The following is a 23,321-nucleotide window of genomic DNA, read 5'->3' on the forward strand; positions in this document are numbered from 1 at the left end:
TCTACAGCAGGAATCATAATCATCCTATGTACCTTAGCATTTCCATGAAAAGCTTATGCGGATATCTGCCTGTCAAGGGAAAAGAACGGGTTTCCCCCTCAGTTTCTCTCAGAGAGCAAGGGGCTACGACAGTTACATCCTTAGCTGTTACTGAGCCACAGAATAGAGTGAAACAAGGCTGTTTACACATGGTATCTTCAACACATTGTTGCTGTATGGACTGCTTTTATTCAAAATACCAGTTACTACAGAACTTGTTGAAACTTCACTTCAACATCCCTGGTAAAAGGTTCTTCCCAATCCTTGTGAGTAAGTGGTACTACTCTGATTACAATAAGCAAGGGTCCATCTTGGATTCACTGAAGGAAACAGATCCATAAATCTGTAAATAAATTGTTTGGGCAGAGCTCACATATCATGCTGTTAAGAACTTGTTTTGATGGGGAAAGTCTTTGTTTTGCTGGAAGAAACCCTTGGCATACACAGTGGTACCAGTTGTTTTTTTTAAAGACCTTTCAACAAACATATTCAGGTTGAATAATCACAACATCGCTTCTCCTTGCCAGTGCATTAGTATGACTTTGATTCCACTCTGCAGTATGAGTCCTTTAGATTAGATCTGAGACAAGTGTGCCCAAAATGCAATCTCTCTCTCTCTCTCTTCTGTTACTTTAAAACTAGTATATTCCATTTCTCTGATAAAACTCTGACTGTTCTTCCTCCAATGCTTCTAAATTTTTGTCCTTTATCCACTCATAATCCAAAATTTCTGATTTCCCAATGAAAACATGTGTTTCTAGGGTTTAATGCTGCCCTTGATGCTCAAAGCACATATCTGTCTTTTTTTTTCAAGCCTCAGCATACGGTGCCTGATGTGTTCATCTGGATGCTCAGCAACAACAAAAGAGTTGCATACGCAAGGATCCCAGCTAAAGATTTGCTCTATTCCCCTGTGCATGAGCAGCGAGGCAAACATTGTGGGAAGATTAAAACACACTTCTTGAAAGTAAGTCTGAGAACCTTATAATTATTTTTAGCAGCACACCACTGTTAGCTGTTGCCATGTAGGCTGCCAGAAGAAGTCATGCTACTTCTTAACCTGCCTCAAACAAAAACTCTCTTTTTAAGAAGCTGCCAAAGACAATGCATAGACCATGGGCTGATTCCATGTTGCCTGGAAGAAATAGAGAGGTTGGGTCAAACTGGATGATTGGCTTAACACCTAACTAGAAGTGGTGTTCCCTCTAGTAGAGAAGGATGATTGTCATAACATTTGCTTGTCCTCAATGGTGCATCTTGCATCTGTCCTTTGCTTTGTGATCTCTGTGGAAGTAAACACAGGCTTAATGTGCAAATGTCAGGTCTGCATTCTAAAGATGTAGGAGCTTATAGCCTAAAACCCATTTTTAAAACACATAAAATATCAAAGTTCTTAAAAGTAAGAATGTATTAAAGAAAATTACTTAGATTCTAAGCATATTAATAACAAAGTAATTCCAAATGCTCACCCAGTCAAACCAGCTTTGTGCCAGTTTATATCTATGGAAGGAAATCATTATTGATTATTGTTGTTGGTATCTGGTTTATGCAGTGTGGTGTTTTGCTGTGATGCTCCTTCTCTGGCTCTTTTCTGGCCATTGTTTATACCCTGATCTTGCAGAGTCTGGAAGAATAAAGGCTTGTAACTGTAGATGAGGAGGAAGCACCGAAATGGCACATTGTCTTGATTCATGGATTGTCAAGTTTGATGAGCCATTGCCTCCCATTGGCCCAACAAACCACGAATAAATTTGTCCATTTGTTGGGTCACTTTTGTTTTTAGACAGCCCATGGGGTTACCAAAAAGAGCCCCCCAGAGCCTTCCTATGCCACACGGGCATAGGAAGAGGAGGGAAGGGGGACCCAGGCAATCCCCTAGCCCCAGTGTCTTTGCAAAGGGCATAGGAAGTGGAGGGAAAGGATCAAAGTAGGATCAAAGTGATCCCCCAGCCCCACTGTCTTTGCAAAGACAGTGGGGGTGGGAGATCGTTTGGTTCCCCCTTCCCTTCTCTTCCTGTCCCCATTTGGGCATAGGAAGGGGGGGAAGCCTGATAGACAAAGGGACGAACATAAAAGGATTATATTCATTGCTTCATGTTTGTCGGGGTCTCTGGACCTCAAGAATATGAAGCAATGAATATCTGACGAATCAGTGATATTTGTTGAACATAGCAATTCATTTTTATATTCGTTCCCATGTCTACTTGTAACATAAAATATCTGATGCACCAGAATCCTGGAAAACCAGAATTTTGTAGGTACAGAGAGTGCAAGTTATAAGAGCTGCATCCCTTGTTTATGCTTTGTTATCATTTATAAAACATGTTCAACTGTCAGTAATGCTATAGTACAGTGACCTTGCTCAGTTGGAGAGCCTGACCTTGCTCAGCTGGAGATATGGCTAATGGTTTTGCAATAGCTTCAGTAAACTACTGTTCAAATCTCATTTTAAAAAAACTTTTCATTATCAAGGCTACATTTTCTACATGCCTCATAATTATTTCAGCACTCTATACTCACAAATTTTCACATTTTGACACAAGTCTGATTTGCTGGCGCATGCATTGCAGGTTAAATCCTATTGTGAGAGACAGGAAGTTCCTTTCCCTTTAATGGCTAATATGATCCGAAGAGAAAAAAATGAAATTGGATGGCATGCAGAAAGACCACTATACAGGGTTGCAAAGTCTACCCACCTTTCACTCTGGCTTTGTCTTTGCCTGTCAGCCATACTATTTATAAGGGAAGGATCACCCACCTCTCTTTTAAATAATTCAGCTGTGACTCAGTGTGGGGCTGCATTCTTCCTATATATAAATGCCTGTTTTCATGATCACTGGCAAAACAAAGAACAGAGGTGGCTTAGAATTGAGGGCATGCTCCAGTTTTCTTGTTTTAACTGTAATGATAAAAGGAGTCAAAGGAGCGGATTCAGTCTCCATATATATTTGTGTGCCTTTGGGCATAATTCCTATTTTCTTAAGAATGAGAGAAGCTAGAAGTTGCAAAACATTGTTAAAACTGCTGACAAATCTCAGAAAGAATAAAGTTCTCATCCCGTCAATCAGAGGAATGGATGTAAGAGGCAGCAGCCAGATCAGTGAGCCCCTGTAGAGTGGAAGGGAGAGTGCCATCTTTCCCCTAAATTCAAGCAGCAGTATCTTAAGCTGCCCCAGAAATACTGGCATTTCTTTACTCGGCCTTATTACAATAGTCTATGTCTTCTTAAGGGATGTGGTGGTGCTATGGGTTAAACCACAGAAGCCTCTGTGCTGCAGGGTCAGAAGACCAGCAGTCGTAAGATCGAATCCACGTGACGGAGTGAGCTCCCATCACTTGTCCAAGCTCCTGCCAACCTAGCAATTCGAAAGCATGTAAATGCGAGTAGATAAATAGGTACTACCTCAGTGGGAAGGTAACAGCATTCCGTGTCTAGTCGCGCTGGCCACATGACCATGGAAACTGTCTCCGGACAAACGCTGGCTCTATGGCTTGGAAACGGGGAAGAGCACCGTGCCCTACACTTAGACACAACTAGACTAAATGTCAAGGGGAACCTTTACCTATGTCTTCTTACAATGATAATCTGTGATTCGGGGAGAATTTAGAAAACACGAGGGAGGAGAATTCTTCCTAGTTCCAGTTGATTACTTGGTTAAATGTTTATAACATATTCATTGTAAGGATGGGAACATATGGACTTTTGAAAATAATTGCCCATAAGCTGTCTCTTCCAGGTTTTGTCAAATGGCAGTCATAATTAAGCTGAGCGTTTTAATCAGTAGCTGATGAAAAACCGAAATGAAAGTGTTATTTCCTCTCCAAAATATCTATTTACTCATCAGAATAAATCTCTGAGGCATTTTCTTCACACACCTGTCAAGAGTCCTTTCTGGATGCTGGGTATACTGTTTATTCTTTGTTTAAAATACAAAGTTTAAGAGACCCTGTCTTCCCAGACACATTTATCCACTCTGGCAGACCTAAAAATAAGCCCAGTAAAGCAAACATTTATTGTTACAGTACATAACAACAGGAAGGTTTCATTTCCTTATTACCAAAACAACGGTGAGAGCTGGAGTTATTTTATACACAGTTTGAGAGGAAAAGTATTCTGAGGCTCTTAAAATGTTTGTTGTTTCTTGCTGGATGTATCTGGATATTTAGTAAATATTTTATTGACCTGTCACAGAGAAATGTATATATTTTTTTGAACTAAGACTTCCAGAATATTCCAGCCAGCATGTCAAAGGGTATTCTCTGCAGGTAACCCATTTTTCTTCCCACACAGATTTCCTCAGTGATAACATGTCTAAGCAATAATAATTGCAAATGGAGCCCAGGTTGAGCCTCTTATTGACTCCTGACAATAAAAAAGTATACTGAATGCAAGATACAAAGATAAGGAAAATCACATGCTATGACAAACAGACATTTTTCACAACTGGAGGGAGCACCTCTTCTAAAAATATGCTACACATATTGTCTGTTTTGACTTTAAATTAGTAACTGCATCTATTTACACCTAGTAAAGAGAAGGCAAGGAAACCCCAGTTAGGATCAGTAATTTGCATTCAATGGGAATGAAATAAGGCTGGTTGCACCCTTTGCCCTTCATTGCAATCCAGGTCCACATCCATCACTGCCTCCTCCTACCCAAGTGCTTACTATGTCCATTGGCATATAAATAAGCAAACCTAGAAGGTCAAATCCAGATTGGAACCCTACCAGGTACCAACAGGTTAATTCTTCTTCCAAAGCAACCTAACAACTGGATTATCTTTCTTGCTCTTGTTTACTTCCAAAATACATACAACTACTAATTATGTGAATACTATCCTGTCTTCTTTGGCCCCTGATATTAGACAGACTTAGCAGTAAATCTACTGTATCTTATCCTCTGGCTTGCACATGACCTTTGCTGGTCCTCCTTTCCTTCCTTCAGCTACCGGGGAAACGGCCTTCTGGTTGGAACGTCCATGGAAAAGTCGACACATATTTATGGCTTGGTTCTGCCAAATACTCCCACACCATTTTGGACAACTTGCCTGTTGGTTATGAGACAGAAGTACCTTCCTCAGCAAGTGCAGGATCGCATGCTACTGCTCCTCCTGTCAGCCTGGTCTACAAAAGTAAGACCCTGAACTTAGAAGAGGATGTGAAATAGAGGAAGGCCAAAGCTAGAATAGTGTAGTAGTTATGATGATGAACTGGGAATTTAGGAGATCTGGGTCTTCACCCATGCTGAGCCATAAAACTCATGGATTGATTTCTCCCATCATTGCCTACCTCATAAGGTGTTTGTGAGGCCATGAGACCCTTTGCACTTATGAGCTTAAGGGAGGAAGGTCGAATATAAACATAATTAATCAATAAAAATAAATATCTGTACGGCCTAGTTGAGTTTTCTTCACAGTAATGTGCTACTACAGTCGGACTGTGATATCCGCAGGAGATTGGTTTCAAGCCCCCTCCCCACAGACGCCAAAAAATGAGGAAGCAGCAAACACCATACATAGCCTTGTCAGTGACCTCCTCTAGTGGCTCGTTCTGGTAAATACACCATGGAAATACCTATAAATAGGTATTTCTGTGGGTTTTTATTTAAGATTTTCAACAAATAAGTGAATCCATGGGTGCTGATCCAGAAGATGGGGTGTTCCCCCCCCCCTACTGTACTGGAAGTATGGAGATAATCTTTATAAACAGCAAAAGACATTGCTTTGGAAGTTTGCATTTTTCTCTCTCTTGCGCATACAAGGCATTGGACATCCCATCCATTCCCTTGTTGGTTACATCTATACCTCACCCTTCTTCCATTAAGCTCTAGGTGGCAACTATCTTTCTCTTCCTCCCTACCTCACCATCAAATCCAGAGCTTGGGAATGAGGTAGGGCCAGGATGTTGACATTAAACAGTTAAGGGGATTTAATTTGCTATCTTAAAATGCTGAGAAGTATGTCATTTGTTGGTTTGTTAGTTAATTCAGTCAATTGTCAAACTTCAAAACAAAGAGTTTCTGGAAAGGACTTTAATGACTGAATGTGAGGTAGGGCAGCTTAAGAGAGAATGGCTGGTTTAAAGACATCCAGTAAGTTTAATGGCACAGCATGGACAAATATTCTGATATTGTGTGTCCTGGTTGAACATCCTAACTGCTATATCACACTGGGTTCATCTTTTCTTTAACAACACCATGAGGACCTGCTGACAACCAGTTTGGCATGGTGGGTGGGTGGGGTGGGAGAGCCCAAATCTGGTGCTATTGTTTATTTCCAGTGTACACCTGAAAATCCTATGGATCATGTGCTGAATTTGGTTTCTGGCACATCACTGTTAATCCACGTTTTACAATACAGTTGTGTGTATCAAGGCATCTAGGGCTGCAGGAAGTTGGCTGGGATTAGCAGTTGTTCAGCATCATGTGGGGCTTTCTTGCAGAAGAGTCTTGCAGAATCTCCCGCAGAAGAATCCCACTAAAATAAGCAGAGCAAACTGTTGAATTGCATGCGGAAGATCAAACTGGACGTGTGCCATATTTTATGGGAACTATTTGTATCAACATGGTCTAGGATTAGAATTGCTGGCTCTTGCTTTGAGTTTTGACAGTAATTCAGATCATCAAAGAGGCTTGGATTTAAAAAAAATACTTTAGAGTCCAAAAACTAACTTCACAGACTCTGGCTAAAATATTTTTCCCCCTCTTGTGCCACTTGAACTGATAGATTGACACTGAAAGAGGATTTTAAATTAAATGTCCTGATACGGCAAGATGTTCAGCAATAGAACTGACTGCCTTGAAGGACGGTAGATTCCCATTTTTAGGTGTTTGTAGGGAGCGCCTTGATGTCCACCTGAGGATTTCCTTGACTGGCAGAGGGTTGGTGGAGATTTCAGGTTTCTTCCAGATCGATGATCCATCTCTGCTAAACGCTTTACGCCCTCAATTCAGTCCTGGTTTATGGCAATGCTAATAGGAATTTGGAGATAGAAGAGATGTCTAAGAAAGTGGTTTACCATTGCAGCAAGGTTGGTAAATGGCTGTGAAGTGATTTGAATCCAGGTCTCCTGAGTCCTAGTCTAACACTCAATCCACTGTACTATCTTGGCTCTCCTGTGTTTCTCCTTCTTGTGTTTATGTAGCCAAGAATGTCTTCCAGCTGAGAGCACACATGTACCAGGCCAGGGGGCTGATCGCGGCCGACAGCACTGGACTTTCAGACCCCTTTGCTAAAGTGACTTTTGTTTCGCATTGCCAGACCACAAAGGTAAAGGCGGGCGTGAGGGAAGATAGTCACTGTTTTGAGAGAAGGGGCCATATCAGAAACAAGGCAAAAAACAACAACGTATTGCAGTGTCTTTAGGACAAAGAGATTTATTGCAATGTGAGCCTTGGTGGATAAAATCCACATTTTCAGACATGAGAAACCCCTTTTGAACACAGAGACAATCTTCTGGTGCATGCAGGTGTTAGAAGATGTTGGATAAATAGCTGTTTATAGGGCAATTTGTAGTGGTTGGGAATATAATAGACTAGTCCTGTGAGATTTGGGGTGGGGCAAGAGAAGGTTGTTGCATCAAGGGTGCTGACTTAATAGACTCCTGGCTGTAAAAAAAACAACTGAGGTAATTTTTGCTGTCAGAGTGCAAAAGAGTAGTCCTGAGAGCTTCTGGCTATGAAATAGGAGTAGCTGCTCCAGAAACTCATGTTCAGGAAACTTGTGTTTATTACTTCAGGAAATTTATTGAAAGATAATGCAGAAAGGGGTAAACTCCCCTATAAAGTTACAGATTACAGATGCCCTCCTTTCTGTGCATTTCGTAATTATGAAGCAAAAAAAAACATGTATGTGGCTCTCCCTCTAAAGAAAGGGAAATACAGTAGCTGCTAATTAATTTCCTTGAAGAAACAGAGCAATTTGCAAAACAAAGGGTGATTTAGAAAAGGCAAGATGGATAGGATGACCAAGGCCTCTTTACTTCCAATATTGCTAAAGCTGCCTGAAATTATCTCCTCTCTCAAATGAGAATGGACAAGGTTAAAGACAGAAAGGTATCTTCAACAACAAAGCTGTGTATTATTGGCTGAAAATGGCTATTCTACCTCAGTAGAAAACAGTATTTTATTCTTTTTTGGTATTCCTTTAAAAAGTGTAGCCCTTTTGCTGTTCATATCAACACTGTAATCAACACTCCACTTTTCTTTTCATTAGATCATTCAGCAAACTTTATCTCCCACCTGGAATCAGATGCTGCTTTTTAATAACATTCTGCTTCATGGAGATGGGAAAGAAATTGCAGCATTCCCCCCAGTGGTTGTTATAGAGCTATATGATGATGATGCTGTGGTAAGAAGCTTTCCTTGCTTTTTATCTGAGTGAGGAAAAGTTCCTCTTTTTTAACTGCAACCTACAGAATATCCCAGCACCATTTTGGGAGCTGTGGTCCAAATGAATAACTTTTCTGTTTGTTTGTTTATTAAGCTAATACCTTGAGAAGTCACCACACTATGGGGAAAATCCAGCAGTAATTTGCAACTAGAGCAGATTCACTGAATCATTTGAAGACTGGAGGAGATGGCTCACCAAATCCCCTTGGATTAAATGGCCTGTTCTAGTTGCAACCTGCTATGGATTTCAGCCTATGTCTGCCTTACGGTAGATATTACTGGACAGGGCAATGATTTTAAAGGTATCTTGTAACTGTGTATGCCCATTTCTGACCCCTTTGCCATGGAAAATGAACAAACCATGTACAATTAGATATGTTTCATACAATGGCTTCAGTTTCTGTCCAAGATAAGAAAAACAAGACAGGATTGACCTTTCTATCCACTGCAATGGCCAAATTTGGATTTTTAGAAACACTAACCTCCCAACTAGGCTGATGGAAGCTGAGCTAGTGCGGATGGAAATAAAATAGTCTGACAGGTTAGGAGCAGAGCCTTGAGAGGCCTGATGGTTTGGAGCACAGCCCGGAATTTGGTGTATAGGTTATGGAACAAGAACAGAACCAGTTGGCTATTGGTTGAGGCTAAAGTCCATCAAAACTAGTTGAAGCTAAAGTTACAGGTAAAAGATGGTGAAATCTAAATTCTAATATGTCATTTGACATACATTATGCTATTTTTCTGGAAAGAATGAGAACATATTAACGAAATGGGAATTTTCCCCTTCAGTATTGAAAGTCTTCCTCACTCTAGTTTCGGAAATATTTCCAGATTCTGTCACATATGCGTTTTTATCTCCATGACCCCAGGAGGAGGGAACTTGCTTGTCATTGAAAAATACACCTGCTGAAATTCTTTCTTCCACACAACAGTTAGAGGTGTGGGTGCCTCGTCCCCTTTTGCCTTTGGCCACCCAAAAATTCCTTGGCATTGCAATAAATGCTGACGTGTAACCACTCATGATGGCAACCATATCTGCAAGGACCATTCCAAAATGCAGGTAGTTGAGTGACTGATGGATCAATCCCAGGAATTTTCATGCTCACCAAGAATAGGTCTTCTGTAAAGCTAGAGAGTTCCAATTGCCTCTTTAAGATCAGGTAACCCTATAATAGTTTCCAATGCAAAAGGAACTATGTCAAAATACAAGTTTCCTACCCAGAGGGTTGCAGCTGACTCAGAAGAAACTGGAAGGCATAAAATGTGGGGAAGGAGATGAGGTGATTGTCTCTACTCGTTGAAAAGGTCCTGACACTCTGAACATGTGAGTCATCCTAGCTCCAGCCCCTCACTGGTAATAACACTGTGTCACTAAAGAGCCCGTCTGTATATTGCTAAGTTTAATTATCAGGATCATTAGAATATGCAGTAAATAACATGAAGTTATTCTTTTTATCTAGGGAAAATCAGAATATATTGGTTCCACTGTAGCTGCCCCTGTAACTACACTGGTTGGTGAGAAATATGAACCACCTAAACTCAGTTACCACCCTATATACTGTGGAAATATTTCTGGAGGCGATCTCCTTTCTGCATTTGAGCTGCTGCAGGTAAACTCAGAATAACTACTTAAGCATGATTTTTACTGGTGATTACATGAAAAAAAGCAAGACAGGAAGAAGCACCTTATATTATATGCACAACATGGATTTTAAAATGCATATGCATTAAAAAAGGAATTACACACTATTTTAATACTTGCCTCTTAAACATGGTGGTATAGGTTCAATGCCCACATAAAGAACAGGTTTTATTCAAGAACTGTGTGATAAACCACCAGCAGAGTCCTCCGAGTCAGAATCTCCCCCACGACAAATCAACAAGATTTGCACAAAACCAGCCAAGCCCTAAGAGTATGGAACACAACCACAGCTAGTCACTTTAAAACAACAACAATAAAATGGCCAAAAAAATATTTTAGGGATATGCTGGGATGCTTGAAGAAGGTTAGACATGGCAAAACCTGCCCACTCCCAGTGTCGTAGAGAACACAAAGGAGCAAAAATATGTGTGTGTGCTTTTAAAAATATTTTTAAAATTTGGTTGTACTCAGGGCAGTTGAGGAGTACAAAATGGACTGTGGACTGGGTACCCCCACACCTAGTGATTGAGAATATTGCTCCTAATAATCACTGTACTGCCCCACCATGTGCCTCTTATTCCGTAGACATTCTGCTGGTGCTGTTTGTGTGTTGTGTGTGTGTGTGTGTGTGTGTGTGTGTGTGTGTGTGTGTGTGTGTGTGTGTGTGTGCACGCGTGTGCGTGCGTGCGTACACTCAGTTTGTTGTGAATAAGCATTCATTTGCTTCTTGGAATAGCAGGTGGGGTTGCTAACATGTGAAGATTTACTGGTTGGTTGGCCCCTCTATTCTATCAGTCCTGATAGGTACCAGTTGCCATTGATCTGGAACAGTGGTTCCCAAACTGTGGATCCTCAGAGGTTCTTGGACTAAAACTCCCAGAAGCCTTCAACACTAGCTGACCTGACCAAAGATTTCTGGGAGTTGTAGTCCAAGAACCTCTGGGGACCCATAGTTTGGGAACCACTGTTCTAGAATTTCCCAAGTGTTTCAAGTTCTGTTTTTTTTTTTAAATGTGTACATTTTTTAATGTGTACATACTTTGAGAGAAAATAGCCTCTTGCTCATGTCAAGTATGGAAAAGATATGGTAGAGAACATGTTATGTCTGAATTCAAGACAGCAATGATCTTTTCATCACATCAGCCCTAGAGTTGACGTAGGTATCTCCCTTAACTTGGAGAATGTTCTCAGAGAAGGAGCATGTGGCCCATTCTCCCCCCCCCCCATTCTAATACCACTAGCAGAAGGGCCAGAATGATGGGATGACGTCCACCAGAACGAGGAGGCTTCTTGGAGAGCATCTTCTTATTGTGCTACAGTCATCCTTGCTGACTTGCAGAGAAAAGGCTCTGCAGGATTTTTATACATGCTGGGATGTTCTCCTGTGGACTATAGGATGGAACTTTAAAGTTTTGTTTTGTTTGTGTGGAGAGCAAACAATTTAGAAATTCCTATTGAAATATGTATTAAATGTAAAATTTTGTTCAGATTGTTTTTAGAAAACTCAGATTAATGTGGGATGGGATAGAATGGATTTGTAGACAAACGACTGCAAAATGTTATCTTGGACAGGAGATAATTTGTTTATCTGTCCTTGCAAATTAACTAGAAGGTGCTTTGTGGCTGAGCAAAAAGTCCGGAAAATTTTTTCTCTGTTTTACTTACAGCAACTTTGGGAATTCTTCTCAATTTAGGTTGTCCTATACAGCAGCGTTCCACACACTTGCTCTTGCATGGGCACACTCATGCCCGCACAGGCGCCGTGCCGCCATTTGCGCTTGCACGCAGGGCCGCACAAGCACATGCTGCCATTTTTGCACATGTGTGCAAGTGCCCGTGCACATGCACAAACGGCAGCGTGCTCGTGCAGGCCCGGTGGTTGGGGAATGCTGCTGTACAGTACGTGAGACGATTCACTGCCCTTTCTGTAATGTTCTCACTATTCCCCATTGCTGTAGTTCACCAGTATATTTAGGCGTCTTCTCTGTGTTCCATGAAGGTGTAAAAGACAGCTATAAAAGTTCCCATTGGCTTATCTCAGTCATTAAAGAAGAAAAGAAAGAAAGAAAAAACAGATGGAACTCATTTGATAGGAGCAGAAAATGAAAAGTTTATGTGTCCCTCAAGAACGCCCCTTAACCTTTGGAGAAGTAATAATTCAGCTTTATAACTTTGAAGCACTTTGAATACCCTTTCATTTGTGTGCAGTAACAATTAGATTATTTCGCCTCCAGTGGGAAGTCTTTGTGTAATTAGATGTTTATTATGTATTGACTCAGTCGCTGTCTTCATTCTCTAGCCTTGTGTCTCATAACCTGTACGAGGTTATGTAAGTGGTGCTACAGTCTGAAAAAGTGGAATTTACACAAAACGTACTGGAAAATCACATCATTACCAGTTCAGATATGATATTCTCTAACTCAGATAAAATTTTCTCAGTCCCTTAAGCCTGTTGGTGTCTCACACACACTCTCCATGTGAGTGTTAACCAGAAGTATAAATAGTTCCAAATCACAAATTTGTAGTGAGGCTCCTTCGCAAAACCTCGTTAAACAAGATTAGTTTAAACACTAATGTGCTAGGATAGAAAAAATGTTCATTATGTGCATTTTGGGGTAATTTCTGCCCCTTCCCAAGAATTAGGGTGCCAAGTTCAAAAAACTGTGTGTAAAGAACTGCACGTGCAAACACTTGGAGCCAAGAAACACAAAGTAGAAAACGAATGAAATAAAATCAGATAAAATATAATGATGTTTGATTTCTTGTGTGGCAGACTGTTTTCTGACTCCAGTGATCACCAGTATCACTCACCCCTTCAATGGAGGCATTTTTTAATCTCCTCCTCATGGCGCCAACCTCCTAACAATCAGACCAAAGCAAAGCAACATTTGCTGCTTATATACCGACACATAATGCTTACATCTCTCTCTGGGTAGTTTACAATTTAATTATTCAGGCTACACATTGCCCCCACCCCCAGCGAGCTGGGGACTCAGTTTACCAACCTGAGAAGGATGAGTCAACCTTAAGCCGGCATTTATGCATTATATTGGCTAGGATAGAATAAGATCCAATAGTCTATAGGTATTTTAAGATTATTTTGTTTACAGAAAAAAAACCTTTGTGGCAGATGGCTGAAATTTGAGGACCCCGTTTACAGCTGTGAAAGTGACAGTGGGTATACTACCTCGATTGTGGGTCTAGTTCTGTATGGATTCAGCAGCAAAATGTAATTCTATGATCCTAAAGTGACTCATCTTGGCACATAGGAGTTAGCCAGGAGTTACAAACAAGGTTCTAATCCAGCTTGCAGACAAGAAATGCTAAGCTAACCATGGTCAAATTGGCATGACTACCAGCCTAATGAGGCAGTCTGCTTAGTTCTGGGAAGAGAAGTGAGAATAAATTTGCATGCATGAGTGCAGAAAGTGTGCATGCGAGTACACCACATGCTCCGGAGCTCATAAATGTTACATATTAATTGCACCTGTAAGATACTGAGGCATCTGCTTTATTTCCGAAATATCTGTTGTTTGTCTCATCCATTTCAGGAGTTTCCAAGATTTATCAATGATGAAACTTCCTAAATCATGAAGTTTGATGCCCTAAGTCCTTTCTATATTCTCTGTGTTGTTTTTGTTTTTGTTTTTAATTTGCACCATAAACGTGTCTGTGTCACACTTAGCACTACTATTTTGATGGTACAGTATTGCATTTTTCTTGTATTCAAACCACAACAGTTTTTCACCTTGATGGTATGTCACACACACAATTTGCCTGCTGGTCAGAAAGCTCTGACAGTTCATTGTGACCAGGAGAGCAAGGGCTTTTTGGCATTTTTGTTTTAAACTGGTTGAATTGAGCACCTTAATTTGGAGGACTTTCAGTGAAGCAATAGGACTGTTGATTCAGCAGAACTCAGGCCACCCCTGGACTGTCTCATCTTGGTGCCTATGAGCTGAAGTTGAGGTGCCATTCTGCTGATGGAGCAGTATAGCCTTTTCCTTGGGTCAGAACGCCTCTGCTAGTCTTCTGTCGGTGACTAAAAATGGCCATGAACAGCTGGTTCAGCAGTTTGGACTATGGCCCAACAGATGTTCTGCTGTTCAGAGCCCCACCCTTTCTGGTGGGGGTCTACTCAGAGGCAACTCCCTGGCTTCCTTTTACCGCCTCTTCTGGGCGTTGCTTCTGAGTGGGTGTCCACTGGAAGGGGCGGCACGTGGAACCTCAGAACATATGTTGGGCTGTCATCCCAACCGATTTGTGACTGTTTCTATTGGTGACTGTTTTTCATTCTACTGTTCTTCTCCTGTTTTTTTTTACCTCCCATCCTGCTGTAAGGATTGCTTCAGCTAATGTGATTTACAGTTTTGTTTGTAAAATGCCTAGAGTTTGATTTTTTTTTAATCATAGAATGATGGGGGTGTAAGTGTTGAAACAAAGGAGCCTATAAATAAAATGGTGGCCACCCTCTCCCAAACTGTCAAGAACTACCGGTAGTAAGATTTGAGGTGGGCTGGAGAACACTGGATGTTTTCCAGTAACAAGCCAGTGAAACCATAACAGCCATGATCAAATGAATGGCCTTTTCCAGGTTGATTTAGTCATTATTTAGACCAGTGGTTCTTTACCTTTGTTACTCAGGTGTTTTTGAACTGCAACTCCCAGAAACCTCAGCCAGCAGAGCTGATGGTGAAGGCTTCTGGGAGTTGCAGTCCAAAAACATCTGAGTAACAAAGGTTAAGAAGCAGTGATTTAGACAATTAGGTAAGCAGAGCTTGGAAAAGTTACTATGGGACTACAACTCCAAGAATTCGCCTGTTGGCATGGTTAGTTGTTGTGTTGAGTATGGCATTCTGGGAGTTGTGGTTCAAAAAGATGACATAACGAAACCGCTTCCAGAGATTTTGCACTCTTTTTTTTTTTTTTGCTCTGTACAGCAGTCTAGCTCCCTAAAGCTTTTTAACCAAATTAAACTTCCAAAGTTTCTGGCTAATTTAAGCTGCAGTAAATAGAAACAGAGCAAAAGCCCAAGGGACTCCAGAATATTTATTGTTGCAACAGATGGAAGGGACTGTGTGAAGCAGACCCTTATTAGTCATTGATTCTAAAGTGTTATTTGAATTGCAGATGTGATTTCAGCAGGAATTGTTGTGACTGCAAGGCAGAATGTATTAAAGTGTAAAGGTGTGTGACTATGTAAGTTAGCAAGAACAAATAATGATCTTTCAGTAAACACGTCTTCCAAGCTGAGTGACATCAGACCACCTTATGCCTGTTCCTGTTATGATATGAGTGGAAATATTTATACATCTGATTCCTGTAAACTAAAGTTGTACCTGCTCTATTGTTACAAAGAATGTGCAGCAGTGAGAATTGCAAGACAAACTCCATTCTCTTTTAAAGACACAATTAAATAGTGAAAGACTGAGATAATGTCATTTTACAGATCCCTGATTCTGGTCCTGAAGACCTCCCACCCATGGATCCTCCAGATGCCAGCCTAATCTATCCCGTACCAGTCAACATCAGACCTGTTCTAAGTAAATACAGAATAGAGGTAAGTTAACAAAGAATAATGCATCCAAGTCTGTACCTGCAACATTCACTGAAGAGTCTGTGTTGCATTAGGCTACATACATTCATTGAGGGGGACTTTTATTTTCTTAATTGTTCCATGATTTCCATTTTCCTCACCTTTACACCTAAAATAATGAAACAACTCCATTTCCAAATCTATAAGTGTCATTGACTCCCAGGTCAAGGTGGACATTCCACTTACATTTTTCAAGTCAGATATTTAGCACATTAAAAAAAAGTTAGACACACGTAGAGAGAATGTCTTGAATTTTATGAATCACTTCAAGAAGAGAGACAGGGCAGAAATTCTACTTTAAGGTAACCAGAAGCATACACAGGCTGGCCTTCAAGAGTGGGGGAAAGATGTGGCTTCGTGACTGACATAAAGATGAGTAAATAAGTTCCGTGAAAACCTGGCTTCGACCGCAAATTGGGACAACACATTCTCTCTGACATTTCTGAGTCAGAGAGAAATTCAATACATGTACTAAAAATGCAGTATGTCGAGTTTTCTACACCGTGTTCAGCAGAAACTGTATCAATCTGTTATATCTTTGGCAAAAACACATGTGTTCTTTGGTGTAAATCTTATTCTTCTTCCAAGAATGCTGTTGTAAATATTATTCAGATAACATGTACCAAACTTTTGGAACATGAGAAATGAATTATATATGCGTGCAAATTTATTTATTAATATTAATGTTTTAATGATTGTTTTAAAATATAGGATATTATTATAATATTGCCCATTTTTAATGGTTTTAATGTTTTTAAAGTTTTAATATTGTTGTACGCCGCGCAGAGACAACTGGTAATGGTGCGGCTAAAAATCTTGTAACTAACTAAATAAATATTATCACTGTTCTTTGCTCCAGGTTTTGTTTTGGGGCCTTCGTGAACTGAAGAAGGTGCAGCTTCTTTCTGTAGATCGCCCACAAGTTCTCATAGAGTGTGCTAGCAAAGGGGTGAAATCATGTGTCATCCAGAGCTACAAAAATAATCCAAATTTTAATGTCCTGGCAGATTGGTTTGAAGTGGTACGTATATATGACATGGTAGTTAACTTTTTTTTTAAAGAAAAAAAAGTGAAACCATTTTTATTAGAAAGCCTGCAGCGCTGCATAATAAATAATCACATGCTGCTTCTGATCTATGTCAAACCTTTTTCTAAGCAGAGAAATTTCTGAAAATTGTGTAGCAAGATTTGCCAAATATAAAAAGTAGTACAGTACTTGTCTGGTATGCCTCTGTTTCTCTAATTCACCCCTTGTAAGGACTTACACACCAAAAATATATCACGTGATCATGAAATTATAAAAAGTCTTTTTTTAAAAGTTATAACAAGGTGAGATTTGGGGCCCTGTTAATTGTTCAGGGGGATCTGTGGTTCAAGCATTGCTGTGGCTAAGAGGTTCTGATCAGTGTTCAGAGGGAGCTGTGTGGAGGACAGACGTATAATATATTTTTAAAAATACAGCAGGTATTTTGAGGGCAGATTAATAAGAATGCTGAAATTTATTAAAGGAGAGAGCCTGCCCATTTTATTCTATAATCATATTTCAAAGACTTCTTGTACATCTGTAGATGTTAGATAGAAAACACATCAGAAGTGAAAATAAAATCCTCAGCAGGCCTCTTGACTAAGCTCTGGTAAGTACCTCATAAAAAAGAAGAAAAAAGAGATTGTAAATGGTTGGACTTTTTCTTTGTCTACTAGGAACTGCCTGAAAATGAATTACTGCACCCTCCCCTCAGCATCTGTGTGGTTGACTGGAGGGCCTTTGGCCGCAGCACTCTGGTGGGGACACACACCATCAATTGCCTCAAGCAGTTTTTATATAAGCCAAAAGAACTGCCTGCTTCGGCAGCAAAACCAGCCAAGATTATAGAAATTGATGAAGGTGAGATGTTGCAAGCAAGTGCTCCCGAGAGTTTCCTTTCTTTTCTGCAGACGTGAGCTACAATTTTCTGCATGGTTTTCGTATAGCTTGCTTTATTTCAGAATTGCAGGGATGTTGGCAAGTCTTTGCCTCCAAGTCTCAAATCCGAGTCTTTTGTCCCAAGTCTGAGTCCATGTCTTTGGTACCAAGTCCAAGTCCTAAGCTCCAAACCCAAGTGCCTACAAAAAAAAAAAACAAGCATTTTTCCCTAGAAAAAAAGGAGGGGTGGATAGGTTCTGAGTCACGGGTCAAGTCTGAGTAATTAAAAAAACAAACAGACCCAAGTTGAATGACCAGTGGGACTTAAGTCTGACTTGATAGCGAATCTCACAGCTCAAGTCCTCAGGTTGTATTATGAGATGGGCAGAGAACATGTGTTCCTCGAGAAGTTGTTGAACTGCAGTCCTCATGAGTCCTAGGCTAGCCTAGCCAATGAGGAGGGATAATCGGAATTCCAGTTCAGTACAGTGGTGCCCCGCACAGCGAGGTTAATCTGTTCCGGATTAACCTTCACTGTGGGAAACATCACACTACGGAACACCAAAAGGCATTGGAATGCATTAAACAGCGTTTAATGCGTTCCAATGCCATAGAATACTCAATGCCATAGAATACTCACCGTAGTGCGATGTTTCCCAGGGGCCGGCAGCCATTTTCGCGCCCTCCCCTCGCACAACGAGGGCGCCAAAATGGCTGCCATCAGCTGTCCGGCGGGTCCAAAATGGCCACCGGAACAGCCGAAAGGGGCCGGGGCACAGCGTTTTCGCGCCCTTGGTAAGCAAGGGGAGCACGCGAAAACGCTGCCGGAAGCCCCGAAATGGTTGCGCGCATGGTATTGTAAAGATGGGGGCTTGCCCATAGGTGGTATTTCGATGATATTGGTAGCTGGGACATGATATTCAAGAGCAAGGAAATATCCTCCCCCATTCTTTCCAACCATACACTGAATTTTTAAAATGTTTTTAAAAATCTTACGTGTATGAGGTAAGCGCTAAATCACCCTATCACCTTATTGCTGAGTCACTGTTATGATTATTTCCTGTATTACATCCCAGTTAGTTCCCCAAACTAGGATTGGCAGGGACAGGACAGGACAGGACAGGACAGGACAGGACAGGACAGGAAGGAAGGAAGGAAGGAAGGAAGGAAGGAAGGAAGGAAGGAAGGAAGGAAGGAAGGAAGGAAGGAAGGAAGGAAGGAAGGAAGGAAGGAAGGAAGGAGGGAGGGAGGGAGGGAGGGAGGGAGGCGAGGCGAGGCGAGGCGAGGCAAGGCAAGGCAAGGCAAGGCTGTGGGCTGAAATGTAAATCACATCCAGTGTGAAAAGTGAATTCCTGGATCAATATACAACCTCTGTGTAGACTTAAAGCACTGACTGTGATCTGAAACATAATGCAGGTTGTGAATCAAGTATTCCCAGTGTACAATAGTCACATCCTTAGATAACCAACAAAACTCAGAACTTGTTTGACTAAAGCACAGGAAGATGTACATCAACTTGCTAGGGCTATTGATTTCACATAAAGTACAGGCACCAAGGGAATAAGAGATGTAAATCTATTGTTCATTCTGTCTTTTTCCTCCTTTAAAAAAAAATAAAATCCAAACTGGTTGTCAGTGAAATGATTATTTATGGCAGCTTCATACAATAAATATAAACAACCTATGGAATCCTAGGACTAATAATTTTATGAATTATCTTACAAAAATGCAAAAAAGAAAGTGATGTTTCCATTATCTCAGTATTCTCCTATCCGTATGCCATAAATTTCTTTTCCTAGGTTTTCTTTTCTCACTTGTTCATCTAATTCTCTGTCTGATTTGGCTTCCAGGTCCATCTGCTCCAGGACCAGTTCAACCTCCATCACCTCAAGAGGCCCCAACAGACCATGTCTATATTGACGTAGAACATGGTACACCTGTCTCAGCAGTCCCTGAGCCGACAGTAGTTGGTGTTCCATCATCACCGCCTGTCCCAACACCAGCACCTTCACTGAAACCTACAACTCCTACCACAGAGCCTACAAAAGATGGGAAACTGAAAGTAAGAAGTATTGCATTCTCTGGCTTCTTCATCTTAGAAGTCTGTGCATGTTGCAGAGCCTTCAATATTATGGTGCACAATCTTTGTTATGATTTAGGATTTGTTCAGGATAAGGTGTTGATCTCCAAAAGGATGGGTGTCTATCCCCTTCAGTTAATTAGACTGTGGAGAGGAATCCAGTTCACAAACTGGAAGCAATATATCTCAGTTTTGTTAAACAATGCAACAACTGCAGGTACGTCACACATAAGGTAAAATAGATCTGTCCATACAAGGTTCTAGCCTCAACATGGCATATCAGACATCATCAGCAGAGTCTGGGAGAATTCAAGATCCTCCTAATGAGGATCTCTTAAATAATTTCATGGGCCAAATATTCAAACAAAATTTGTGAAGAACCACCTCTTTCCATATAAAATTGCCACAATTTCCAGTCATTGTTGGAAGATCGTCTGCATGGTCTTAGAGTTTGCAAAAAGCTACTTTTTAGACTGTGACTTTCAGAATTCCCTCCAGCCAGCCTGGCCAGTGGGAATTACTATCCAACAAATGAGTCTCTTTAGAGGCTCGGTTGGTAGGAACCCCCAAAGAAAGGGCCTCCTTGAGAGTAACTCCCTGATGGTGGAATTGCTTTTCAAGAGAGCTTCTTTATTCTCTTCTGCCAGTTCTCTTCTTCAGTTTTAATATCACCGTCAAAATGTATTTATTTACCCTCCTTACATTTTTGTTGTTCTAATAGAAGTTTTAATTATTATTCTTAATTGTGGAGCACCTTGGAAGCCTGCCAGATGAAAGATGTCATTTATACATGCAAGAAATACAGGAATAAATAAAAGTGGAAGGATGTCAAATCCTCAAATGCTGGGGTGGGACCAAGGCTTAGACCATTTTAGACCCAAAACAAGACTGGAGTACTACTTTAATGAACTTTTCATTACTGCTCAGTTCATTTGAACAGAAGCATTGCTTCTGTAGTTTTGCACAGGTTATTTTGCTGCAGGTGTGCATTCACATTCATATTGGCCAAAATTCTGTTGCTTAATGTAGTAAACTTTGACATTTGAGCATTCAGTCTGGAGGGAAGCGGTGCAGCATGGCCTCTCCCAATCTGAAGAGACCCTTGTCCAGCAGGCCAAGGCAAAGAGGCAGTCCTGAAACCAACAAAATCAGGGAGCTGGACAGGGGACATATTGTATTTGTCTTCAGTGTGGAAGGGATTATCACTCTCGTATTGGCCTTCTCAGCCACACTAGATGCTCTATTCAGAGCACATTACCATAGTCTCTCATGACGGAAGGATGCCTACACAAAAATGCAGTAAATTGCACTAGGGTAGGCCCACTGAATCAATGGGAATTTAGTGAGTCAACGCCTCCTTAAGTGCCATTGATTCAAATAGCTTACTCTAACTGTGACTTACTATGCTAAAGCAAGTCACAGCTAGAAAAGGCCCATTTGAATCAAGGAGATGACTCATCAAATCCTAATGTACCTATTCTCCTTCAATTTACTACACTAAGCTACGGGATTTTGGCCATTCAAATGCAGAAGGGTGTTCTTTCCTCACAGCCACCTGTCCACCTACAGAAACAGATCTGCAGCTCCATTCTCTCCCTCTGCATGGGATTCCCATATTGTCTGTATCCTATGCATGAAGGGCAGAGTGGTGAATTTACTCACCGGCACAGCAGGGTCTCCAAAGTGACATGGATGCAGAAGAGGTCTCTAAATTGTAAAGCATGGAATTACAGCCATTTGCACCTTCACTATCCCTAGCTTTTTGCTTTCTAGGATTCAAGAAAATCAATTCGGAGGTCCACCAAGAGGAAGAAGAGGACAATTGCTGATGAATCTGCTGAAAATGTAATTGACTGGTGGTCCAAGTATTACGCTTCTGTGCAAAAAGTACAAAAGGTAAGGATCCTTAAGCCGTATCACATAATAAATACCTGTTCCCATGTCTGTGATAGGGTCAAGGAGGACCTGTTGTGAAATGTTACATTGGTCAGATTACTTTTGGTATTCACTAAAGGCTCGCATCATTTGAGGAGGCTAATCGTGGCTTATTAACAAGGTGCTTGGGTGCATCTTAGTTATGTGCCTAGTCAGGCATCTGATTGCGCAACCAAGGCACACTTCTGGTAACTCATCAATTAGCCACAATTGGCTATGGCAAATTAGGCAAACTTTAAGTGAACACCAATAGGATTCTGGCCATTGAGGACACACAATCACTCCTCTTTAGGCTGTTTGCTTCATTTATGTAGGAACATAAAAATATGTCACTTACACTAGAATATAGGCATAGCCCCCTCCATGATGGTTTCTAAAGAGCTGGTTGTGCAGGCTACTTTTCATTGAGTGCCAGCTTATATTTTATTACTGCAGTTTTTATTGTTGTGGCTGTTTAGAATGTTTTGTTACATTAATCTGCATTTTATTGTGTCTTTAATGTCTGCATGTTCTTTATTTTGTTTGTGTGTGTTCCATTTTAAAAATTATTATTAATATAACAAAATATAACAAAAAACATAAATGTTCTTTATTTTGAAAGGCAAAAATACTTGACTTCAGTGATGGAAAACCAGGAAACAGTGAGTAAATATTTGCATGTTTTATTATTTTTCGTAATTAACTATGGAAATGCCTTAACTGAAGAAAATGTTTGTGTAAATAAACCTGAATCCTAATGGTTCTTTCTGTTTGCTGAAAGGCTTTCTGATCAAGTGGAAGCTCCCACCCACCAAAGTACAGATACAAATTTTCACTGATCTCGCGGTCTGTTTCCCCATTCTAGTGTTCTGTCCCTCACACAGATTTCTTAACCCAGTGGGCACAAGGGAAAGGAAGTATGTAGAAAAAGCAGTAGGATTCTGCTCTGTAGTGGTTAAGACTATGTAACCTATGTGCCTGTTCAGTCTGTTCCCTGTGGGCTAGCTGTGGGTGGGTATTTTCAAGGCCACTCCTCTTCCTCATTCTTGTTGTGTGCCATCAACTCACCTCTGACTTATGGCAACCCTATGAATAAGCAGTTTCTAGAATGTTCTGTCCTCAACTACTCTGGTCAGCTCTCATAAACTCAAGCCTGTGGTTTCTTATAGGGAGTCAGCCCCTCTTGTACTTGGTCTTCCTATTTTCCTGCTGCTCTCCATCTTTCCCTGCATTATTGTCTTTTCCAGAGAAGCCTGCCTTCTCATGATGTGACCAAAGTGGGACAGCCTCAAATTCAACATTTTGCCTCCAAAGATAGTTCAGGCTTGCTTTGACTTGGGACCCACTTGTTCATCTTTCCGACAGGCCACAATATCCACAAAACTCTTCTCCAGTACCACATTTCAAAGGAATTAAATTTTCTTCTCTTAGCTTCTGAACTATCCGGCTTTCATACCCATCTACAAATCTGACATTGCCTAGCTTCCTTTCAAATAGCTTGAAGAGGTGTCACTGACATCAGGCCCATACTGTTTTTTCCCCTTATTATTCTCTTTCCTTGTTTTTTAGATAATATCACGGCCAGTGTGACTTTGTATACAGAGAAGGCCTGATTCATGTGCTCTTAAACAACAATGTTGTTTTGCATCTAACCAATCTATGATATTTCAGTTCTTCTTCTTAAATTTCTTTTCCCCTTTATTTTACGTTGAGTGCTGATCTTTTCATTTTTTTCATCAACTGACTGAAATATTCTGG

General features: G+C 40.8%; 1 protein-coding gene and 1 long non-coding RNA gene across 2 annotated transcripts in view; both read left to right on the forward strand.

Moving 5' to 3' along the window:
• Positions 1-23,321, forward strand: part of LOC144588586 (uncharacterized) — a 404,395-nt gene that overhangs the window by 238,492 nt on the left and 142,582 nt on the right. The window lies entirely within an intron of this gene.
• The window catches only part of FER1L6 (fer-1 like family member 6), a 118,653-nt gene that overhangs the window by 67,818 nt on the left and 27,514 nt on the right, over positions 1-23,321 (forward strand). Inside the window, exons 18-28 of the mRNA XM_072999299.2 lie at positions 854-1,006; positions 4,985-5,171; positions 7,183-7,307; positions 8,253-8,387; positions 9,889-10,038; positions 15,520-15,630; positions 16,526-16,687; positions 17,368-17,551; positions 19,420-19,631; positions 21,423-21,545; positions 22,186-22,225. Of these exons, the coding sequence (XP_072855400.2) occupies positions 854-1,006; positions 4,985-5,171; positions 7,183-7,307; positions 8,253-8,387; positions 9,889-10,038; positions 15,520-15,630; positions 16,526-16,687; positions 17,368-17,551; positions 19,420-19,631; positions 21,423-21,545; positions 22,186-22,225 (1,582 nt within the window). The remainder of the gene's footprint in view (positions 1-853; positions 1,007-4,984; positions 5,172-7,182; positions 7,308-8,252; positions 8,388-9,888; positions 10,039-15,519; positions 15,631-16,525; positions 16,688-17,367; positions 17,552-19,419; positions 19,632-21,422; positions 21,546-22,185; positions 22,226-23,321) is intronic.

This window comes from Pogona vitticeps, chromosome 4, assembly GCF_051106095.1.
Source record: "Pogona vitticeps strain Pit_001003342236 chromosome 4, PviZW2.1, whole genome shotgun sequence".
Classification (NCBI taxonomy): domain Eukaryota; kingdom Metazoa; phylum Chordata; class Lepidosauria; order Squamata; family Agamidae; genus Pogona; species Pogona vitticeps.